The sequence below is a fragment of the Panthera tigris genome, chromosome A3 (genome assembly GCF_018350195.1).
Source record: "Panthera tigris isolate Pti1 chromosome A3, P.tigris_Pti1_mat1.1, whole genome shotgun sequence".
NCBI lineage: Eukaryota > Metazoa > Chordata > Mammalia > Carnivora > Felidae > Panthera > Panthera tigris.
The window spans coordinates 10,512,130-10,525,991 of NC_056662.1; the positions used below are offsets into that span (position 1 = coordinate 10,512,130).

At 51.3% G+C, this 13,862-nt stretch overlaps 1 protein-coding gene across 6 annotated transcripts in view; it reads left to right on the forward strand.

The window, feature by feature from the left end:
- The window catches only part of NFATC2 (nuclear factor of activated T cells 2), a 158,573-nt gene that overhangs the window by 73,002 nt on the left and 71,709 nt on the right, over nt 1–13,862 (forward strand). For all 6 annotated transcript variants that reach the window (XM_042980147.1, XM_042980142.1, XM_042980145.1 and 3 more), the window contains exons 4-5: nt 6,990–7,192; nt 8,213–8,385. In XM_042980147.1, coding sequence (XP_042836081.1) covers nt 6,990–7,192; nt 8,213–8,385 — 376 coding nt within the window. The remainder of the gene's footprint in view (nt 1–6,989; nt 7,193–8,212; nt 8,386–13,862) is intronic.

Below are 13,862 nucleotides of genomic sequence, written 5' to 3' on the forward strand. Positions count from 1 at the left end.
ATTGGAGCCACACTCTGCACTGTGACCAGGAGTCAACTAGGACAGAGGTGGGGGTGGGGGGAGATCATTCCCGACGATCAGACGCAGGGAAGATCCTGTAAGGGGCCGGGGCGCACGGCGGGGAGGGGCCGGGCCACGCGCGGCATCGCGGCCAGTGGGAGCGGGAGAGACTGATGGCCAACTGAAGCGTCTAAAAGGTCATCCTGGCCGCAGGACGGTGGGCGATGGTGGCTGGGGACTGGAGGGGAAGGTGGGAGTTGGGACGAGGGAGGAGGCGATGGAGGGAGAGAGTGCACTTCAGGCAGTGGAATTGACAGGACTTTGAGGTGGAGCCTGTATGAGGGAGAGAGGGATTAGGATTTAGGGTCAGGATTAGAAACCCGGGAATTAGGATTTCTAGCGAAGTTAATGTGTGCTCCCTAGATGGGTATGTAGTGCTTGTTGGGTTGCCTGAGGCGAGAGCAAAACCATGGTCTGGTTTGCCTGGTGTGTGTGTGTGTGTGTGTGTGTGTGTGTAGGTCTGTGGGGGGCGGTCTGTGTCTGGGGGAGGGGGTTGGGGGGCAGGCATGTTCCACACTCTTCGCATCCCAAAATAAAGGCGGAATTTGGGATGCGTGCACATTTGTAAAGATCTTCTCCCCACATGCCTGTGGGGGAATCGCAAGAAAACACCCTTAGGCGCTTTTCTCTTCTTTCAGAGTGAAGTCTTTGAGGACGGTACCAATTTCCTAATATTCCAAATTCAACAACAAAAAAAGCTACTTAACATTGTTAAAGTTTGATTTTGGTAAAATTCAAAACAGTTTCTTTGGCCGGTGGCCATGTTGAAAATCAGTCCCACGTTTTGGACGCGGTGGCAGTCGTCCATCTGAGAGTGTTTAAAAAGCTCTGAGCAGAGTCGATAGAAAAATCGTTTTCAAGGAAATGTCCTCTCCGAGCGCTCGCTGCAGCGTTCATAGCAGGGGAGAGTTAGAGCGAGCTCATTGCCCAGCTGGGGGGGGGGGTGGGGGGTGGGGAGGTCAAAGCTGTGGCCTGGAATGGGACGGAAACGCCAGGGGGAGGCAGGTGGGGCGGGGGTGGGGGCAGAGTTTAAGGCCGCACTCTCTCCCGGGTGCCTGCCTCGCATTTAGACAGTCCTCAGAACCAGGCCTTCCTTAAATCACGTGACCCTGTGCCCAGGCACCTGACCCGGTCCTGCTAGTCTGAGCCCTGGATCCCGTGCGGCCGTTTGAGATCGCCTCATTAGACAAGATTCAGTGACGAGTGACAAGGGGACATGGTCACCCTGTATTGTTAAGTGGAAATGGCATGTAAGATAGAACCCCAGACGTGTGGGCCTAGAAGAAACGTCTGGAAGGAATACATTAAAAGGCTTACTTATTTGGAGGGAGTATTTCCTTTATAACTTACGCAGTTTTCGTATGGTCTGTTTCTCCGACCGTGAATGAGCCGTCACTCACTTTTCCTTTGTCTTGTTGTAAGGTTAATAGCAACAAAGATCGGTGCCCTTTTATCTGTGCACCGGGGCAGTTAAACTGCTGTTGGGAGCGGGAAGAACTTGAATTTGGCGGGGGGTGGGGGTGGGTGGGAGGCGGGGTCTGATGAGCCCTCCCTGTGAACATGTGCGCCTCTGAGGAGTGGACACCGATGTTCCCCTCTGGGTCCTTTTTGCTGAGCTGGGGGGGGGGGATGCCCCTGCCTGTCTTAAACTGCCTCCTCCGGGTTCCGGGAGAGTTGGCCTTTTTCTGAGTTAAGAGGCAGGTGTGACACAGAGGAAGCCGATAAGGCCACATCCCTGGGGTTCCACCCGGTGGCTCTGGGGCTGTAGGGTTTTGAGGAGGTCCCTCAATCCCGCCGAGCCTCAGCTTTCTCGTCCAAAAAAGGAGGAACCCTGCTTTCCTGCTGTGTTGATTCCACCAGCTATGCCATCCCCCACCCGCGCCTCAAACCTCACGATGTGCCCTAGAGACATCCCTTCTTCCTGGAACCCTGTCAGCCGCCTGGGAAATGACAAGAAGCAGAACTTTCGCTCTCCCCTCGGCTGCAGGAAACGGAGCCTCTTGTGCTTTGGAGACCGGCTGACCTTGAGCTTCTAGGTTGCAGCAGGTGTCTGCTAAGGCCGGAAGGTGATTTCTGCTTGCCCGGGCCCCCCGGGAAGACCTTACCTTGGGAGAAGCCTGGAAAGAGGCCTCGTGACCGAGGTCTCCCTAAAATGGGGACCACAGGGTGCAGGGGGCCTTAGGGGCCGATCATGCCATCCCAAGACACGAAGCGCTCTATGCAAGACCCAAATCGCTCAGTTTTTTGGAGAAGCCAGTAAATGGCTACGCGCCCTTCTTACCAAACCTCCAGATTGCTGGCAGGACTGTCCCGAATGAGCACGCGGGGCCCTGGGCACCTGCTAGTCCTTCTCAGGGAGGGGAGGGTGGAGGTCCGAGGGTGGAGGGGAAGTGTTCTTCTCATTTCATGCGAGGTGGCGAGCTTTCTTCCCTGGGCCCTGCCTCCTTCCAGCTCCCACGTCAGAGGGGCTGTTAGCCCGCAGAGAAGACTGGAATTAGTGCCCGGGTTTACCACCCACAAGCATGTTTTGGGTTGTTTTTCACTTTACCGGGCTTTCGCAGACAACCTTTACCTTTCCGTTCAGTTCTGTAATACCACCTTTGTGTTCTGAGTCATCCTCCTCCGGTGACCAGGAAGATTCTCGGTTCACGGGCACCCTACAGAAGTCATCTTACTTTGTCTTTGAAAGAGCCCTGGGGAGTGGGAGGTGGTGTCCCTGTTTTACGGGAGCATTTGAAACTCAGAGGGGCGGAGCCACTGCTCCAAAGTCACACAGCTTTTCAGAAACCGAGGCAGGATTGAAATTCAGCTGTGACTGACCGAGGGTGAAATCCTTTCTTCTTTCTCCCGAGTCCAGAGCCCTCTCCGGTGTCACCTGGGAGAGGGGGCCTCTCAGTGAGGTGGGCGCCCATCTGCTTGGACCACAGTAGCTGGTCCGACCCAACCAGGGGGAGCTCTGGAATGCAGAGACGTCCTTCTTAAAGGAGTGCGTTTCTTCCTCCACAAAGGAGAAACGTTATTTGTGCTGAACTTTCTGATGCCCTTCTTTCTCTCCTTCCATCCCCCTCTTGCTCCCCCAACACCCTTGATCTCACAGTTGAGCCCTTACTTGTGTTTCCTGACGTGCATTTCTGCCCTGTAGTCCTAGACCCCAGAGCAGCTGTAGACCCAGGTGGCAAGGACACGGAGCATGTGTCGGTTAAGAGGGTGGCCTGAGAGCCCTGTGAGAGCCACATCCTAACTCCGTCCTGTGCTAGCTGTGTTAACTGGGACAGATCGCTGGTCTTGCACAAGCCTCGGTGGGTCCAGCCTACACAGAGCTGTGACGCACGTAAGTCATCGAGCTCGGTGCTGGGCTTGTGGGAAGTATGCACTGAGCTGACGCGTCGTTGTTGATGGTGACCACGGATCCAGTATGTTTACTGATCACGCTGAACACGGTAAACAAAGTTCCTGCTACCAAGATGCATGGACCTCGTGTTTCGGTGGGGGACAGAGATACTAAGCAAACACCTAACAAAACAAGAAAATCTCAGGTGGTAATGAAGTCATTGTGCCAGTGGTGTGGTAGCGAACCTTGACCATCCAATTCTCTGGGGGGAGAAAAGAAAAAAGAGCCTCGATTTGCAGCATTTGCCAATTTTGGGGGTATCGGTATCCCTACTGTGGGGGACTTCAAGTTACCAAAGTGGCACCCACTGACTCTTAAAATTTCTAAAAATTTAACGAGTGGGTCTTGTAAGGCCCCCAGACCTGGCTCCAGCATTGGGTATAAGTACATAATGTGGTTCGGGAAGGATCTGAAGAGCTCTGAAAATGAACTGTACCAGCAGAAGGGGGTTCTAGGCAGAGGAGGGCTGTGCAAAAGCCCTGAGGTTGGAGAGAGCTGGGTGTGCTCCAGGAGCAGAAGGTGGTTGGTTTTGGCAGGACTCAGTGGGGTGGAGGGAGAAGTGACAGGCTGGGCCAGCGGAAGCCTCATAGACCACGTTTGGATTTTATTCTAAGGCCACAGGAAGTCTTTGGAGAGTTGTAAGCAGGGGAGTGTCTGTGTCTGATTTGCACTTTTTTTTTTTTTTTTTTTTTTTGAAAAAGGCTCTTGGGCTATTCTGTGAAAGGCCAGCAAGAGACCAGTTAGGGGAAGTGGTTATCATCCCCAGGGAGACGCATGGATGCTGGGACTGGTGTGGCTGGATTCAGGTAGAACTGTAGGGATGTGACACAATTTTTTAAAAGTATATTTACTTTTATTTATTTTGAGAGAGAGAGAGAGCGCGCGCACACACATGCCCAAGAGGGGCAGAGAGAGGATGAGAGAGGGAATCCCAAGCAGGTTTCACACTGCCCGCGCAGAGCCCTATGCGGGGCTGGAACTCACGAACCCGTGAGATCATGACTTGAGCCGAAACCAAGAGTTGGACGCTGAACCGACTGAGCCAGCCAGGTGCCCCCAGGGGTGGGACAGGTTTTATCTTCGGGTGTTTTATCTTCAGGGCTGTTTACCGTGAATACACCCAGGCTGCTGCAATTTCTGCTGTTCTGTCCTGGGGAGGAGGAAGGGACTGAGACCATCGGGGCTCACTCTCTGTCCTACCTACTTTTCCTTCTCCACCCTGCGGGATGCTGTGTTTACCGCCTCCTGATCAGTTCAGGAGAGGAGGTGACGAAATCTGTTTATCTTGGGTCCAAATGTAAAGCAAAACCAACAAAAACAAAATCTCTTCTCAGCTCGGACCTCCTTCCTTTGATTTGTGCAGAACAGGACCCTGTTCTGCAGTTGGCATGGGGGAGAAAGATGAGAGGTTCTGATTTGGATTTCCATCTTTGCCCTTGGGCAACTCTTGGGTGTGTATGACACGTGGAAATGCTGTGGGTGTCGGCCTGGCAGCTTATGAAAAAAGATGTCACCTGGCTCTGCTCCACTCCCAGCCTGTCTCTGTATGGTTTTTAGAAGGACACGAGAGGACTCCCGTCTTTCCGGAACGGTGTCGTCCTGTAGAACTTTTCTTGATGACGGACGTGTTCTGTATCTGTGCCGTCCATCGCCGTGGCCACTAGCCATCTGTGGCCACCGAGCACTGGAAATGGGGCTAGCATGACTGAAAAACTGAATTTTCCATCTTATTTAGTTTTTGTATTTGTTGTGTTGGACACAGCAATTCTGGACCATATGTCGTCCTCCATTGCCTTGGAGACTGTCTTATGGCAGTTGATTGGAGTTTTTTTTTTTTAATTATTTTAAGTTTATTTATGTTAAGAGAGAGACAGAGTGAGCTGGGAAGGGACAGAGCAAGAGAAGGAGAGAGAGAGAATCCCAAGCAGGCTCTGTGCTGTCAGCATAGAGCCCGGTGTGGGGCTCGAACCCATGAACCATGAGATTGTGACCTGAGCTGAAGTCGGACGCTTAACCCACTGAGCCACTCAGGCACCCCTAGCCTGGACGATTTATAGTACTCAGAAGCCTATTGCTGTAATTAATTGTTTATATTTCATTTGTTTTAGTAAACATTTTTGTGCATGACTCCTGACCGCACGATATTTTTTCTAGGGTACGTAGTGAGAAATGGAATTACCAGGTCATAGGGCATATGTAGTTTTAATTTTTTTTTTTTAATGTTTATTTATTTTTGAGACAGAGACAGAGCATGAACGGGGGAGGGGCAGAGAGAGAGGGAGACACAGAATTGGAAACAGGCTCCAGGCTCTGAGCCATCAGCCCAGAGCCTGACGCGGGGCTCGAACTCACGGACCGCGAGATCGTGACCTGAGCTGAAGTCGGACGCTTAACTGACCGAGCCACCCAGGCGCCCCTGTAGTTTTAATTTTTAATTGAAATAGTTATAGCAGGTTATGTTCCTGTCAGCTGCATGAGAGAGTGCCCGTGTGCCGTCTGTAAAACACGTGATTGTATCAAATAGCAACATGCATGCCATTCTAATAGGCAAAAAAATGGTATCCCAAGGTAATTTGCATTTTCCCGTTTACAAGTCACATTGAACGTCTTTTCCAAGCTAATGACCATTTGTTTTTCAGTGAGTTGCCTGTTCAAATTTCTTGCTCATTTTTCTGTTGGATAGTTTTGTCGATTCATTCAGCAATATTCTGGGTGCTAGGGATGTTGTGGCAAGTAAAATAAACAGACACACCTGCCCTCAGAGAGGTGATAGTCCAGTTGTAGGAGAAGGACCTAAGCAAAAGGAATTGAGGAGCTATGTAATAATGTTAGATGGGATAAAGAGAAGGAAAAGCAGATAGAGAAGAAGGAAGGAGATAGTCCTACCCACTGGGGGTAAGACTCGGTTTTAAACAGGATGGCCGGGAATCTTGTCCTTTACTTATTCACTTGTAGGCATTCTTTATGTATTCTGTGTACTAATCCTTTGCCTGTTCTGTGTCGCACACATTTTCCTCCAGTCTTTAATTTTCTTTTGACTCAGATGATGGCACTTTAGCCTTGCTCTTTAGTTTTTTCTAATTAAGAAAAAAAATCTAACTTGTGAATTAGAATATATTCATGTAAAAAGCATAAGTTTTTTCTTCTGATCTTCCCAAGCAACCCGTGTCAAGAGCTCTGGTTTATCTTTCCTGATTATTTTTTTGTCCTCACCACCATGTGACACTCTCCCCACCACCCTGCTGGCAGCTGAGCACTGGCAGTTTCCGGCTGTTTCTCCGTAAATACAGTTCTGATCTCCTACCTTCTCACGGTCGCAAAGGCTCCATTTTGGAGAGGATCTCCGTAATTCATTGTTTGAGCAGCCCTTCTGGCGGGACACCAGGGTTCCTCCTAGTTCTCCTTTCCTCCAGGTGGTGGGGCAGTCCTGCACTCCCTCTGCTGCCCAGGAGCTTCTCAGGTTTTTGAGGGACTGTACCCGCCAGCACCCTGCATGCTAGAGGCGTGTAATATTTTGATTTTGTTTTCTCCCCCGCAGCTCCATGGCTACATGGAAAACAAGCCCCTCGGGCTTCAGATCTTCATTGGGACAGCCGACGAGCGGATCCTTAAGCCCCACGCCTTCTACCAGGTGCACCGCATCACGGGAAAAACCGTCACCACCACCAGCTACGAGAAGATCGTAGGCAACACCAAAGTCCTGGAGATCCCTCTGGAGCCAAAGAACAACATGAGGGCGACGTAAGGGCTCGGGGGCTGAGGGTGGTGGGTCTTTATGGGGAAGTGGGGGGTGGGGGGACCCAGGGGCAGGGATTTGGTAGTGGGGACTCTCTGGAGTTGAGTTGGTGGAAGGAGTCGTGGATGGTGGTTCCCACTCTGCGATGGGCCCATAGAGATTTGTTTGAAAAGTTTCTATTTTAAGAGCTTTATGTCTAAATACTTTTCTTGTGTGCTGGGAGAAAGATTACCTATGCGTCTTTGGATTATGTTACTTGGGATGAGGCTAAATTGATTTACATGTCAGAATGTATTGGGCCTAAAGAAAATTTTTAAAGACGCAGATAGGTTGAAACTCACAAAGGAATAGGCGTGTAGCTCAAATTTGGGAAACATTGCACCCGTGCACTGGAGTTAAAAAAAAAAAAAAATCTCTTTATTAGAAAATAACCTTAACTTCCAAACGGTGAGAACTTTACAGAGGACCCTGTCTGCCGTTCGCTCAGCTTTGCCGATTGTGAACGTTTTCCACGTTTGCTTTGTCACTTCCTTTGCTCCTCGGTTTTTCCTGAACTGTTAGACACGGCGACTCTTTACCTTTACATACTTGAGCGTGAATTTCCTCAGGACTAGAACGCGGTCTTTGGTGACCACGGTGCCTTTGTCAAATTAAAGATGTTTAACGCTGATCCACCCCTCTTACCTACTGAAGAGTCTCCAATCAGTTTTGCCAGTTGCATACTTGAGTTTGTCAGACGCTTTTGAGAGTAGAGAAACTGGAATGAAAAGGTTCCCTAGGGAGGTACTTTCCACCGGGGAATTTCTCTAGTGACTTTGTGAGTGTTTGACCCCCGTCTGGGCAATCCGTTCCTGGCTGAAATCCCGATCGGCGGATTGCAATCCGCTCTCCCCGCCCCCGCCCACCTCCCCGTCGGTGGCTGGCGGTGGAACCATGTTGGTTAACTGACTTAGGTGGTTTTGTGGGTGATCTTGCCTGCTCACCGAGATGGTCAGTTCTAAGTGGGGTTCTCAACCTCCTCGCAGCATTGACTGTGCGGGGATCCTGAAGCTGAGGAATGCGGACATCGAGCTGCGGAAAGGCGAGACGGACATCGGCAGGAAGAACACGCGGGTGCGGCTGGTTTTCCGGGTGCACATTCCAGAGGCCAGCGGGAGGATCATCTCCCTGCAGACTGCATCCAACCCCATCGAATGCTGTAAGTTGGGCGCTGGGCAGCGTCGGCCTTCGCCGCGTATACTGAACGTGACCTTCCGCCCCGGGCCAGGTGCTCAGCAAGAATACGCAGGACCCGCAGGGGTCGACAGGGGGCCCGAGATGACCAGAGGGCCCAGACCCAGAGCACATTGAGCGACTTCCCTCCGCTCTCATTTGCTTGTGGAAGGTTTTGTGGCCTCACAGGAAATGAAAAAATAATACAGCTAACGAGTAGCCTCCGGCTTTGTTTAGAGGATTCGAAAACGTATAAATGTTTGGGTCGTAAAAAAGGTAGATGCAGTTGGAGTGAGTTTACTGTACCCAGTGTCCTCTTTTCCTTTCCCTTGCCTCTCAGTGGCTCTCGCTGACTGAGCGGTGACTCTGCTGGTCAAGATGCTGAACGCCCAGCAGTCAGTAGCTCCTCGAATATTACGGAGGTTCTTGGCCACAGCTGATGCTCGTTTTACAGAAGAGGAGGGGGAGAGATGAGGGGTTGGCTACCCCGGGCCAGCAGGGCTGGGACTGGGACAGGAGCTTTGGCACGCACGACCGTGCCCTGTCCCCCTCCCCCCCAGCCCCTGCTATCACCCTCGGCCCATCTGTGCCTATTCACTGAGAATCTGCCCACTGTGCCCAAACCAAATTGCAGAGGAACTTCAGAATCTCGTGTGCGGTGGCCGAGATCTGCCGTGTGGAAGGGCTCTGAGCAGAAACGCGGCTCAGTTCTCATTGGGCTTTGAAAGAAGAAGGCGCTTTGGGCTCATTCACGGGTACTTGAGGCAAGTTGCATAATTGGTTTTTGCAGTTAGACCTGGCAAAGCTTCTCGTCGGCTCAGTGTTTGAGAGTTTAGAAATCATTCGTCCAAGCACAGAGAAGAAAACAGTAAACGTTGTTGCAGAAACAAAAGCCGTTTATGTTATTTCTGTGTTCTTCGAAGAGTAGTTTTTATGGTGTTACGATCACGTTCCGTATGCAATTATGTTTCGGGATCCTGTTTCCTTTTTACTGGGCATTTTACCATAACTGTGTGCCACAAAACTCAGTTGCCTAGAGAGGCCGGGGAGGTCACACGGATGAGCGGAGGTGCAGCCAGCAGAGAGTGGTGGGGACCAGGGACCAGGAAGGCACCTTCCCCACCTGAAAGCGCCTGCCTTCTACAACTCCAGCCGGCATTTCCATGTGGGCATGGAGACTCGGAGGTGGCCGGATCCTCTGGCTTTTTAAGATAAACCCCAAATCTCCTGATTTTTAAAAAGCAGCAACAAATCCAAAATACCGTGTGGATTAGAGAAAATCTTCATGTGGCTTTGATTAATCAGAGGGAGTCTTAATCAGACACTAATGAGTAAAGGAAAAGCATGAATATCTTAGGCAGAAAGGGTTGGGGAAGACCGGCCCTCAGGATTTCATTTATTGATTAAAATTTTTTTTTTCACGTTTATTTATTTTTGAGAGAGAGAGAGAGAGAGAGAGAGCGCACGCGCAGAGGAGGGGCAGAGAGAGAGGGGGACCCAGAATCTGAAGCAGGCTCCAGGCTCTGAGCTGGCAACACGGAGCCCGATGTGGGGATCGAACTCACGAGCTGTGAGATCCTGACCTGAGCCAAAGTCAGACGGCTAACCGACTGAGCCACCCAGGCGCCCCTGGCCCTCAGGATTAAAAGCCAGTGAGGAGAGACTGTGGGCCCTCTTGGGGGGAGAAGCCAGAAGTTGGTCTTGGTCGGTCTTTGGAAAAAAGATGGAGGGGCCCTAGGATTTCCTCCAGCCACGGGAGTCACCATGTGGATCGGGCCGCACACGGCGGTGAGTCTCTGCTCTGACGTTAGAAGAGAAAGACCCAACAGCACACAACAAGGGAAAACAAGATTTGAAAACTATGTCAGAAACATTGGAGTTCCCCTCCTCTACCCAGCAGACCCCACCCCTGTCCCCTGAGTGCTGGGCACAGTGGCTGCCTCACCACGGTGTTGGTTCTGAACATCTCGAGATGTTTTGGGAAGGAAACCCGGGCTCTTCCTCAGTAATTTGGGGGATTTTGAGAAGATAAGGTCTCCTTTTTCTGGCAGGTGACTCACTCGACAGGATGGGGCTGTGGTTTGTAGCACGGTGGGGAGCAGGCGGCCTCAGGAGGGACCACACGCCAGAGTCCCTGTTCCTCTCTGTCTCTGGGTCCCTCGGGTCAATGTATCTCATGTTGATCTGAGAGTTGAAGGATCAGCGCTGAACCACATGCACCTCCAGCAAGATCTTCAGGGTGTCGTGAAGTCATTTGAACCTTGAACGTGGGCTTTTTTTTTTCTTTATATTTGGCTGATTCAACTACCTCCTTTTGACAGATAAGGAAACAGGCTTTCTTGGTAAAGTGATTCACTCACTTTTTTACTCAGTAGAGCTAGGGTCTCCAGCTTTCTGGTTCTGTGAAATACCTTCTTATGGTTTCTAGAACACCTCCGTTTCTTGCAGGGCCAGACCGAACTACCAGCAGGCCACACGCTCTCTCACCCAGAATCTTCTGTCATTTTTATTGCCACCTCTGTTCTCTTTTCCAAGACTGGTGCCTGATCGTTAATCTAAATATTTATTGACTAATGGGCTTACTATTAGATATTCAGTAAATATTGACCACTAGTCCGTAGCACATAGTGATGATCCTTCGGGAGATATTCAATAAATATTTATTGACTAGTTGACTTTGTATATGCCCCCTGGGGAGGGTGAGCTGGTAAGAAAAACATTCAGTGGACTCATACTTATTGGCAAGGCTACCTTACTTTGGAGGTGCTGATTATATAACGTCTTGGGGAATCAGGGATGAGTTCTCAGATTCTAGCAAAAAAAGGACAAACCCTGGAGGCCGCTCTTGGGAAAGTAGGCCGATTTGCTAGACTTGTAGACTCCTTACGTTGATGCATAGCACGCCGGAGGTCAAACCTCACCTTTGCATAGACGGGTGCTCTGTGTGTTTCTCTTTCCACGAGACGTTCAATATTGCCAAGGAGATGCCTTCAGTCCCCTCCCTGATTGTCAGCAGAGCCGATTTTGAAGCTTCTCCAGTCCGCCTGGCTCTGGGTGCCGTCCCCACCCCTTCCCAGTCCTGACGGATAACCGGGTCTCCCTGGCTTCTCTGGGAACGTGGGAGAGTTCAGGAGGGAACACGCTTGTCTTCCCCGACGACAGACATCTAACTCTGCTCTCAGGGTTCTGGAGGCCAGACCCCAGAATCCAGGTGGCCGTCAGATTGTTCCTAAGGAAGACTCTGAAGGGGGGATGTTCCAGGCCCCTCTCCTAGTGACTGGCAACGGCCGGCACTCTTGACTCTCCTTGGCTTGTGGGTCCGTGACTCCAGTCTCTGCCTCCTGTTCACGTGACCCTGTTGTCTGTGTGTCCTTCTCTGTCTCTTATGAGGACACGGTCACTGGGCTCAGGGCCCCCGCTAATCCTGCACAATCCACCCTCCAGTTTTACCTTATTTGTGCCTTCAGAGATCGTATTTCCAAATACAGCCACGTTTGAGGTTCTGGGTGCCTGGGGCTTTGTTCATCCCATGACCCTTCCTCCTCAGCTACATTTCTTGACTTCTCAGTCGCCTCTGCCCCTCAGTTCCCAAATCCACTGGGCTCTTTCTCTGTCCTCTCTCTTGGCTTTTGCCCACACTGTCACCTCCATCCAGAACGCTGGTTCTCAAACTTGGTCGCACGCTGGCACCACCTGGGGAGTTATTAAAAAACAAAACAAAAAACCCCCAAATGTGTTGCCCGAATCCCACCCCAAAGATGGCAAGTCCCTTGGTCTGCGGTGGGGTCTGTGCGTGGAGAGATTTTGGAGGTCATCTGGTGGTTCTGATGTGCTGGGAAGCATGGGGCCCGCTCACCTTGCCCCCTCCGGTCCCTCGGTTGGCTCCTCCTTATCCAAGGTTGCTGTGTCCATGGCCCCTCAGGGAGGACGCACGCCCCCGACCCCACAAGGTACAGGTCCCCCGCTCTGTGCTGACAACCCAATTTACTCCTTGGTCTCTCTCCTGTAAGGACAGAGACCAGAAGGCATCAGCCAGGGCCTGGCACATAGCACCTATCTCTAAAATGTTTGTTTAAAACAAAAATAGTGAATGCCAGCCTCTCCAGGCTGCCCAGCGCGAGAAGAAGGTGACGAGGAAGCAGAAGGGGGCTGTCGGCAGGTGCGAAGGTCTTGTCCCATGAGCGTCTCTCTGGGAATCTCCTCCCTGCCCCTCTCTGTTCTTCGAGAGAACACCCAAGGCGGTTTTCCACCAAGTCCTGCCCACTCCCGGCACAGAATAGGAATCCACTTTGCTCCTTGTGTAGGCACTGGGGCATGGGTGCATGGTGTAGACCAGAAAGTGGGTTTTCTCACATGCTCTTTTCAGCGCCTCCCTTCTCGTGACATCACTGTGTGTCACCGAGCTCTAATTGAGATACACCAAATGACACAGAGCGTGCGTCTTCAGTTCAGTGATTTTCAACAATTCAAAGGACCTGCGTAACCACCGCTCACAAGGAGACGCGGGACATTTCCTTCCCTCCTGGAAGGGCCCTCACACCCCATCGGCCGGTGCCGCCCCCCCATCCCCACACACAGGCAACCACCGTTCTGATTTCTATCGCCAGCGATTAGCTTTCCCTGTTCCAGAACCTCACGCCATGGCATTGGACAGCGTGTACTTTGTGTCTGGCTGGTTTCGCCCAGCATCAGCTCGGTGCTTTTGAGAGCCATTGCTCTTATCACGTGATTCTGGCTGCTGTGAACCTTCTAATCCAAATGCTTTCACTGCCCTTGGGTGAACACCCGGGAATGGAATGGCCGGTTCACGGGGAAAGGTTATGCTCTAGTTTATGTATTTTCCAAACCATAAAATGATTTTCTCTGTGCCAGAGTGCATGAGAGCTCCACCTGCCCCACGTCCTTACTGGTGTTGGCTTCTGCCCGTCTTTTCTACTGGGAGCCACTCCGGGAGCGGAAAGTGGACCTCCTCGTGTGTGATTTGCATTTGCCCGGTGGCTCACAATGCTGAGTGCCGACGTGTGCACCTGCTGGCTGTCCCGGTGTCTTCTTTGCTGAACTGTCTGTGCACAGCTTTTGCCCTCTTGCGATGGGGTCACTCCTCTTGTTATTATTAATACGCGTCAGTTGTTCATGCGTCCTGGGTGGGAGCCTTTTGTCCGATGTGTGTAGGATGAATATTTTCCCCGGTCCACGCTTGGGCGTCAATATTTTATTTTGACTAAATCCCAATGTATCATTTTCTTTTCTTTCGGGATTAGTGCTCTTTGCATTCCCCCAACAAATTTCTACCGGTCTGAAGGAAGCAAACGTATCCTTTTACGTTTTCTTCTAGAAGCTTTTTGATGCTGGGTTTTAGGTTTAGGGATGCACTCCATCTCAGGCTAATTTTGGTGTCTGGGGTGAGGAGGGTCGGGGTCCATCATTCACCGCCCCCAGATTGGCCCACCTCGGATGCCGTTT